The sequence below is a fragment of the Osmia lignaria genome, chromosome 8, assembly GCF_051020975.1.
Source record: "Osmia lignaria lignaria isolate PbOS001 chromosome 8, iyOsmLign1, whole genome shotgun sequence".
Classification (NCBI taxonomy): Eukaryota; Metazoa; Arthropoda; class Insecta; order Hymenoptera; family Megachilidae; genus Osmia; species Osmia lignaria.
This window is the reverse complement of record NC_135039.1, coordinates 14,584,980-14,595,220: the sequence shown is the minus strand read 5'-3', so window position 1 is coordinate 14,595,220 and position 10,241 is coordinate 14,584,980. Positions and strand designations below refer to the sequence as shown.

General features: G+C 31.7%; 2 protein-coding genes across 3 annotated transcripts; one reads left to right on the top strand and one right to left on the bottom strand.

Moving 5' to 3' along the window:
• Positions 1–1,412: 1,412 nt before the first annotated feature.
• On the bottom strand, positions 1,413–10,192 carry LOC117606756 (thiamine pyrophosphokinase 1). 2 transcript variants are annotated; one of them, XM_034329632.2, is made up of 7 exons: positions 8,984–10,192; positions 8,812–8,907; positions 5,401–5,574; positions 5,066–5,328; positions 4,878–4,994; positions 4,648–4,810; positions 1,413–4,587 (listed from the first exon to the last, which is right to left on the bottom strand). In XM_034329632.2, the coding sequence occupies exons 1-7, from the start codon at positions 9,450–9,452 to the stop codon at positions 4,433–4,435; spliced, it is 1,437 nt and encodes a 478-aa protein (XP_034185523.2). In that variant the 5' UTR covers positions 9,453–10,192; the 3' UTR covers positions 1,413–4,432. The 2 variants fall into 2 exon arrangements, with proteins under 2 accessions (XP_034185523.2, XP_034185522.2); XM_034329631.2 differs by lacking the exons at positions 8,812–8,907; positions 8,984–10,192 and adding an exon at positions 5,747–5,887.
• LOC117606757 (mitochondrial protein C2orf69 homolog) lies at positions 6,413–7,726 on the top strand. The gene is made up of 5 exons (XM_034329633.2): positions 6,413–6,553; positions 6,620–6,747; positions 6,821–6,983; positions 7,044–7,287; positions 7,368–7,726. The coding sequence occupies exons 1-5, from the start codon at positions 6,425–6,427 to the stop codon at positions 7,568–7,570; spliced, it is 867 nt and encodes a 288-aa protein (XP_034185524.2). The 5' UTR covers positions 6,413–6,424; the 3' UTR covers positions 7,571–7,726.
• Positions 10,193–10,241: the final 49 nt, after the last annotated feature.

Sequence of the window (10,241 nt, the reverse complement as noted above, 5' to 3'; positions counted from 1 at the left end):
CCGCGACCCCACCATGCGGTATACCGTCGTCGAGGATGCCAACAAATGTAAACATCGCTACAGCTGATCGTCGTGACATATATACCTATACACTTCTACAGGGTGTCTATAAAATTGATAAACCATAATTAAATAATAATAAACCTGAAAATTAAAAAGAACATAATTTTATGACTTAAAATTGAGGGGTTGGAATCTGAAAAATCAAAGCTATTTTTCATTTTTATTTTTTTAGACAGAAATCATGAAGTGAATAGAAAATCGGTAATAAGTCTTTTATTGTGTATGCTTTAAGGTATACGAGAGTATTTTTGGATTTTTTTTATTCAAGAAAATGGCGGAGATATAGCTGCCTCATGATTAGGACGTTTTCTCAAAACTAGTTACAGTGAGGCACCTGTAGCTCCGCCATTTTGGTGAATAAAGAAAATAAAAAAATATTCTCGTGTACCTTAGGATGTGTATAATTAAAGGTATGTAACAGATTTTCTATTTACTTTATAGTTTTTTCAAAAAAAATTGTTGAAAATAGCTTTGGTTTATTAGGTTCAGACTAGTGCAATCCTTTAAATCTTCATCAAATTATGAGGGCCCGAAATTATATTTTTAGTGAATGTAAAATTTATTTAACCTTCTACTATCTTATCAGGTTTTTACACGTTGCAAAACAAATTCGTTTGCACTTACCAACTTGGTAAAATGGTTGACTGTTTCCATACGAGATCATAATTTTTTGTTTTCTATGTTTTAAAACTAAACAACTTGGTCCATCGTCCAAGGGTGTCAATTCTTTTTTTTAATATGATCACCCTATATTTCTAGACATTTGTTAGAGCATTCCTATTTTTTTATAAATGACTAATTGACAAGAGTACACACAGTCTATTGTATAAAAGCAGTCAAGCCAGAAACTGTTGGACCTCATTGTGAATATATATACACACGTGTGCGTAAGCATGTGAGTACTTACGTATTCAGTGGTTTGCCGCCCTCGTCTCGTCTAATCCTGTCTGCACGTGCGTATCGTGGCATCCCGACGTTGCAATATAGGTAAAGTAAAATTACACAGGTTTCTACTTTGAAGCTGAAAACCGACGTACTTCCAAACGGGCTATTCAAACTTATTTGCGATACAGAAATACCTGCCGCAAGCATATCGGGTGTACGCGAGTCTTACTTTTAATCGAGCGTAACTAAAACTAAAAATACAGGATGTATAAACGCTTTATTATCATGTTTCATTATATTGAAGAACACTTCATTTGTTTCCATTTCAAAATGCTGTCCACCATTTTGGATGCAAGGGGCAGCCAAGCCGTGCCCCAGCGCCTGTGGCGCCATAGCGAATCGCAACCTTATCTTGGGAGTAGGCAATGACAGAAATTGTAACACGAGTAGAGGAAGTCGCGAGAATTTTTTTTTTTTCTTCATATGTATTTAATATTTGGGTTAGTAGAGTTATGGTCCCAAGAGATAAAAGTTGAGTACTAGGGCCTAAATTATGGCTGTCTTCGTCGTAAGGCATGCGTGACCAAATACTAGCTTCTCAGTAAGGCTATTGATTTGGATCGAGTACCCGGGTAGTTACGAGGTACCTAAACACATAAAACAATCGGAAATCTTCAGTTTCAAAACCGATTGTCTTTTGACCATGGTTCATGAACGTCGGTAATGTAGGGAGTGATTGTCTCATGACTTCTCATGAATCTCATGATTACCGAGGTAGCTCGGTAATTTATCTCTTTTTCTTCTCGATCCAACAGATACTATGTTTATTTTTTAATTATAATTATCTTCATGCCGTGTACTTAATACTAGAAACTACTGATCAATATAAATATTTATTTTTACAGAAATAATCCCAACAATCTTCTTTCTCTTTCACGGAAACACTATTTGTTGTTTTATTTTCCAGTATCTTGCACCTTTCCTGGATTAATTCAACCAGAAGCATTTTCTCGTATTCTGTAAGATTCCTGGTTCTCTCCTTTTTATTTACTGGCTCCATTTGTCTATTTATCTGATTAAAATAAATTCTGAACTTTGGAAAAAACAATTTAATTGAAATTATAAGCTTATTATTTTCAGATACACATATTATAAATAAGATTAGACAGACTTTGGTTGTGCTGCTTCTTTCTGGTTATGACACGCTCATTACCTATGTACAGTGACTACAATCGTATCAGTATGACTTGGTATTATTGTCCATAAATTTTGAAACAATTGAAAAACGCGGCGTTAAATTTCGCGGGAACATGACGTCACGATATCTTTAGTTGTGTATGTTAAAATCAGTGATACAAGGTATGCATGTAGAGAAGCGACATCAGAGCCGCCTGGATTTTCTGCGCTGAGTTAAAATTTGCATCAAGTTCACAAGAGTGGAGCTTGGAGGGCCTGCTCCAAATTCAAGTCACTGGATCTGTAGTCACTGCTATGCACCAATCACATCACTTGATACGAATATCGTTGGATTAGCACGCGTAAGGTATACGTTCAGTTGATCGGAACAAAGGTGGCGTTGATGGAAAGCAAAGTATATACGTTGACTAAAGATTAAACTGCGTTCAAAATTGAACGCAGTTCACAGGAACTCTGAATTGACTTTACTTTAATTTTCCCCGGTTCGGAAAAAGGGGATACATTTTTATATCCCGTTTCCTCCGGGCGGCATACTTTGGGTACGTTTACTGTCCCTTTTGCCCAACGAACATTTTCGGCCACGCGCGCTTTGCGCGCCTCTTTTCGAATTTCATTCTCTTTTGCATTTTACATTGTTTCATACATTTGCCATACTTTTGCTTCTGTTTTTTCGCCATACTTTTACAATTTTTTGCTTGAGTCTGTATGTATGTGTGTGTGTGTGTGTGCGTGTATGTCCCCTTTTAGTCGCCTCTTACGACAGGCAGGGGATACCGTGGCCGTATTCTAATCCCCCCGAGCCACAGAGGTCTACCACTCTGAATTGATCTATGTTGGAGGAAACGGGCATTAGACTTTTCTTAGCTTACGGAAGTTGGTTGATTTGATAACGAGTAGAGTAGATGATGGGTTTGATTAAAAAATACCAAAATATCACATTTGTATTACAATATAATCGATATTACATTAATTTTACATTCCACTTTTAATGAAATATAAAAATATAATTTTATGTTGAAAAATTTATGTTGAAGTGCAGACAAAAAACGAAAATAATTTTATTCGAACAAAATCAGAAAATAGACATATGCATATTATGTATATTCTATTATAGAATACTATATCTAATTGTATAATAGAATATTTAGTATGCATAGTACTATATTTAACTCAACATAAAAATATCATTTATTAATACTATGTAATTAACGACGTAATTAATCACGTAAATCTTCCCGACATTTATTTTAATAATTCCATTGTGCAATACTATTAACACAGTTGTACTGTTTTATAAATCATATCTATTGTTGTGCTTGAAAAATGAAACACCCAAAAATAAGTACAAATTAATTATTTTACCCCAAAATTCCTAAGCTCTATTTATAAGTAAAGTTTATATTAAAATATGTTATGGATCACAAAAACGATTTGGCATACGTTCTATGTGATAAACAAAATCACTGTAACAATAAAATATTAATAACAATATGAAATTCATAAATTTTGTCATGATCAAAAGAAAACTCTGTATGAAAACTAAATTATTTCAAACTTAGAATTGACTTGTTCCATTAAATAAAACAATTATTCAATCCCTAAATAAATATATAATAAGTACTAAAGTAACAATCCAATAAATCGTTAAAATCACTATTAGAGATTACTTGTTTAGTGGAAAAGCTGTACTTTTGGAATAATGTAATAAAATTTCGAAATATTTCGAAAAATTGAAAATCTTTAACCCATTAATAATAACAACTTATTTTTACGTATATATAAATATTTTATATATAAATTACATCTTATTTGTATGTAACGTTTCAATCAAAATTTTTTCTTCATTAAAATAAGAACTTTAATGAAGAATATGTGAATTTAATTTGTTTTTTCTTTGAATTTTTGGATGGCGGCATCGGCGTTATTATTAAGTATTTATCACTTTCAATCACCATTTCTAGATTTGTGTAAAATATTTACACTGTGATTTGTCAATTACTTATTTACAATGTACAAAGGAAGCCTACGTTGCCCGTGACCATCCATCATAATTGTCTTTTCGTTTTAATGAGATTTAAAAAAATAAATTAATTTTAATAAAAGCAATATATACAGAATTAAATTTGAAAGAAATGTATCTTGGGTTAGCACAGACCTGATGGTACCAATGCTTCGTTACTCCGGCTACTCGCCATCCGAGGATTGTAATACCAAAAAGCCCGTCTGCTATTATACCTCAGGTACTGTAGGTGTTCAAAATTGATTAACTAAATAGAAATATCATTTTCTAATGACAACATTTTTTGCAATTCAATTCTTCGTCGAGTGCTTCGATACCCATAGTCCATACTACTGATGAATCTGTATTTATAGTTACTTCAGAACAATCGTCATACGTATTTGAAGAGCTTATTAAACCACCAAATTGTAAAGTCGCACGATCTGAAAAATAAAACATTGTTTTGTAATAATAAACTAATTGAAATATTTATTTACACTTACTTAAATTCCACTTTAAACCAGTTGTTGTTATACAGTTAACAGGTCCACCAATTGGTAGAAGTCCACACCAGCTATTACTCTGGACCAAGATTTTAGGAATAATTATAGTATGGAAACCTGGCTTTAAAATCCATGTCAATGAATTACTTGCTATTTGAATCACCTGAAATAAAGAAACAAAACTGATTATATAGAATTATTAGGAATGTTACAGAATAAAAAATAATCACCGGTATTATCGGAATGTATTGTCCAATGAGCTTATCACTTTTATGAAGAGTATTAAGATTTTCAATAATATGATCCAATCTTCCTGATGAGTCTACAAACACGTATATTCCGTTTAACTGTTAACAATAATTTTCATGTAATCAAATGCAATTCATTCGATAAAGTTTAATAAGATATCCAATATTACATTTATATTTTCCTTTTGAGCATATTGTCCTAACTGAATCAAAGCTTTTGTATAATCTGTATAATCCTGGTTGATTGTTTCTATGACCCTTGAACCTATGGACTGCAACCTCTCTAGGATTAATGGACTACAACTGTCCATGTCTCCAGTAATTAAGTTTGGTATATATTCATTATGCTTTCCATTGAAGACATCTATACCTTGCTCTTCTAAGTAATGTAACCAAGCATGTGTTCCACCATCAACAGTAACATTAATTTGTGCTAAATAATATAAGTATTTGTTAGTAAAATATTTTTAATAAAGATGAAAATTCTATACGGATAGAAACCTACCCTTTTCCCATATCCTAAGGACACTGTCATGCTTCCAATAAAGAGGACGATTCAGTATAACTACAGCATATTTGTAATGTGTGGGACACTTAAATATTTGTGAAGGATTCCATACTGTTCTATTGGAATCTGAATCATGTTGCATCGCTTGGCTTGATTGATATTTTCTTAAAACTGCAAAGAAACGTTTAAAACATTAGGTTATGTAGCACAGTTTAAAAATTCGTCACTTGAACAATTCAGTCACTGTCAGAAAATTGTAGTTCTATTAATATCTTATAGAATCATAAGAGAACACTTATATAAAATTACATTGAAGATTTACTATTTTTAATATAAGCCTTACATAATAATTGTCGGACTGCATTCGCGACGAAACTCAATTTCGAAATACTTCGTTTGAGAACGTGCATGACTTATATACGACGATTTACGCAGCAATAATAATAAAATAATTTTTTTCAATTTCTTTCTTTTATGTTTTCATATTCATAATTATTTTTAATAATTGATATAGAAATTTAAATACATGTCAATTCAGTATTTAAATGTCATCACCACGTGGTTTGGACCTAACAAAAATGCTTATTATATATTATTTCTAAAGTAAATTCGAATAAAATTAATAATCTCTGTTATTAATTAACTACATGATAACATTTTCATTAGCATAAGTATCTGCATTGTTAACACTGCTGAAAATATGGATTAGTATTACGTCTATTCAGAAACACCTTATAGTTCGACAATCGTTTATCGGTATCACATAAATCATTATAATCGCACAAGAAGTGTATTGAAACAAAATAAAGATGCTCTAAATTCGATGCATCACACTTATGGGAGGCATACATATATAGCTAGGATTGAAGGGATATCGATGAAAAGACGCCTTATATGTATTTTCCCATAAACTGTTCTATCAATCTCATTCGGTTATCGAATTTATTGAAAGCGTAACAATAATTAATATGGACCGTTGTATATTTTCATTATAACTCTGTGAAGTAATCCTCGATAAATTATGTCATCCAAAATTTGGGTTTGGAAGAAAGTTCCTGGTATAGTCGGTCGATGTAACGATGTCATTTATTCACGTCCGAAAACACCTCCGAGCCAGGATCTTCTTTTATATTTTGGGGGAGATGTTCAAGTACATTTAAATATCATTTGTAATTAGGTAATATGTTACATAGTTTACAGTATAATTTCTTTCTAGGACATTCAGGAGAATATGGAACAACATTCAGATAGTAAAAAGTATATAGAATGGAATTTGCAAAATACTGCTCATATACTATCAACAAACTTCCCCAAAAAACATATAATTGTCATTCGTCCATCGAGGTGATATTATAAATAATATTTGAGACAGTATATTTAATATGCTTTTGTTTTACTATTTTCAATTTTGTTTTAGAATATATGTAACAATGCATGCTTTGTTTAGCTGTTTTGATAACTTTGTACCAGGAAATGAATATGGTATCCCATCGTACCTTCCAACACATAATGGTTTAAAACATTTACATGAATTGGTAAAATCATGTTTGGATCATATTAAGACATGCAGTGGTAGTGAGGTATGTTTTAAATCACTGTATGTGGTCTGTATGTAATCTTACATATATTTCAATTTTTAGGATCCTAGTCTTTTCAGTATTGAGAAAATAAAATTAACATTAATGGGCTTTAGCAAAGGCTGTGTTGTTTTAAATCAGTTGCTTCACGAGTTTCATTACTACCAAAGAAAATCAAAACCTGATGTTGAAATTAATAATTTTACAAAACTTATTGAAAGTATATGGTGGTTAGATGGTGGACATGCAGGAACTAAAGATACATGGATCACAGATAAATCCATCTTGGAATCATTTGCAAAATTAAGTAATATACGAAAAGAAGTTGCAATTTGTTTCTAATTTTTAAATATTTAATTATATTTAAAAACTGATGTATTATTATAGGGATAAATGTTCACGTACATGTTACACCATATCAAGTTCAAGATTCTAGTCGTCCGTGGAATCGCGAAGAGGAAAACCGATTTTCTACTACTTTGAAAAATATCGGAGTTCCCATAAAACGGGAATTACATTTCACAGATAAACCAAGAAGTTTGCTGCTTCATTTTAACGTTATCAAAGCTGTTGGTAATTGCACACAGTAAGGTTGTGATATTTGCCTCATTTATTTTAAGATTTAATAAAAAAAAGTCTGCGATATTTAACTTTTATCAGTAAGTAATAATATTAACACATTTATGCCTTAAATTATTAAATGCACTATCAGACATGAAATAATTAAAAAAAGAAAAGATAAAAAACCTGTAGTTTTAATTATAGTTAATTACAATTTATATCTGTTCTTTTTACAAGACAGTTAACTTCTTGATTCAATATTTACATGTGATTTTAATCACAATCTTGTTAGTTTTTAGTAACATCTGTTTTAAATAATGATATACACTATACTGTTCAAAGTACAGTAAAAGCTGGATATATGCAACAAAAGTTTGGCTGGATATATGCAACATCCCTCCACTTGGATCCCCATCCCCCTAAGCGAACCGAGCCGCTCGACGAGGAAACCGTGTAATATGATCCGACCGTAATATCGGTGTGACTAATACTAATTGAACGATAAAACTTTTTTATTTTTAACTTTTTCTTAATGAAACTTTTACTAACGCATTTGTGAGATTTTTCTGATTAAAATGATACCAAACATAAGGCAGGCCGTACACCAAAGATGCATCAAACACGCAACATGCAACATGCAACACGTCGCATGTTGTGTACGAACGTAGAATAGGTATCGCGGCTGAATACAAACGATGTGTACGGACGCAGAATCGACACCTCGACTAGATATATGCAACGTTTAAATGCCCAGAATCGACACCTCGGCTGGATATATGCAACGCCTGGGTCCCAATGTTTGTTGCATATATCCAGCTTTTACTGTAATATAATAAAATAAATATGGATAAAAAGTAAATGCATATAAAGTGTTTTTTCTTTACCTGATAATATTCTTCAGATAAGCCAAACAGTTACAATGTTCACTTAAATGGTATTTAGATTACTGTGATTCAAATGTATTTGTAAAAATTTTTAAAATCTTATTTTCTACTAACATGTTACATGAAAGAATTTATAACATAACTTCTGATATGTTTCACATATAATACTTCTATTAATTTATGGCAAAAAATTCATGTAACACGATTAATAGAGAATCAGTACAAAATAAACATTTGATTTGAACAATGAAGTTTAATATTGTACTAGCATCTGGTTTGACACTTCTTTTTATCATATGTTATGTTCCCAGATTCTGAAAGAAATAATTGTTAATAAGTGTAAGATAATTGAAACATTGATATCACTTTTTGATAAAGGTATTTACCATTGTTTGAATAAGGTAATATGACTTCATCCCATTCATCAGATCCATCACAACAATCACAATATCCATCATTAACTTTGTAAGATGGTATTTTTACTGTGATTTGATTAAAATCATCAATAATTTTATTTTTTTTAAATGTGTATACAATAAGGTATAAAATGTTAAATACCTGGAAAGTGCAAGGTTGAAATTTCACAATGAAACACACCATTGTTACATGCATTAGTGCCAGGCTCATCGCTACCATCCAAGGGACAGTCACAATAATTGTCGTTAATTTTAAAGAAGTCTATCTTATCTTTAGAAGTAAAACATACAAATTCTCCTTGGGCATTTGGTAGGTATTTTGAAATATCCTGATCGCGTGTTCCACGCAATGATACAGTTTTACCTTGTTTATCACGTAAAAGTTTAGAATGTGAGAGGTCGTTCCATTTTGAATGTACTTTACCAGTAACAATGTAATTAGACGTTCTTACGGATCCACTAATTAATTTCCCTACAATTGCCTGATTAAGTTCTTTGAAATAAACCAGCTGATGTATTACGAAAATAATAGCTGCTATAAAAACGCAGATCAGTGTGTATTTCAATTTTTTTCTTAATAAACGACGTTTCCAAGATATCTCAGTTTTCATATTTGCCGGTTCAAGAGTCGCCTGATATTCTTTAAAAGTTGATAATTTTTTGGTTCAATACTTGCTTCTGCGTATGAAGCATTTATTAAACATATCACATAATGGAGTTATAAATAAAATATGCATTTTTTTTTTAAATCAGAGGTCACATCGCGTATTATTTACAAACATTATATGGAGTACGATTCACTTTGAACACAGTCAAAATTACAATGGTACTAAAATGTTATGTATACTGCAGTTCACCAGAGTCCATAACTGCGACGCACCGGTTGGAAGATGGTGGGGGAACGCAGCGAGCTTTCTGCTAATCGCTTTCCACTTCGTTTGGAAGTATCGCCAATCAGGGCGAAGATGCGTACTGGAGAAGCGCGAAGAACGAAAACTGGTCTTTTGGCAGTTATGGACTCTGGTGAACTGCGGAATAAACGAAGTTGTCTACGATTCATCGATATTTCTGATAATCGAAAAGGCGATTTGAATTTCCGCCGGGAAGTTTAACAGGTAACCTAATAATATCGAAGTCCCAAGTACGAGTCTGTTGTTTTTTAGGATCACAAATTTTTCTTATCGATTACTTATTAAATATTATAAGTATTTTTTTTTTTCTCAAATAAATAGTTGCTAAAGCGAGTCAGTTCGTTAATTAACCAGTAAAATGAATAGAGCTCGATTCGAAAGTCGGTTGTTAAAACAATTAATTATGTTTGCATCCAAGTTTTGTAAGGATCTAGTCAGTAATTATTTAATTATAAATAATCGTATGGTAATAAATAAACCTAAATTGCT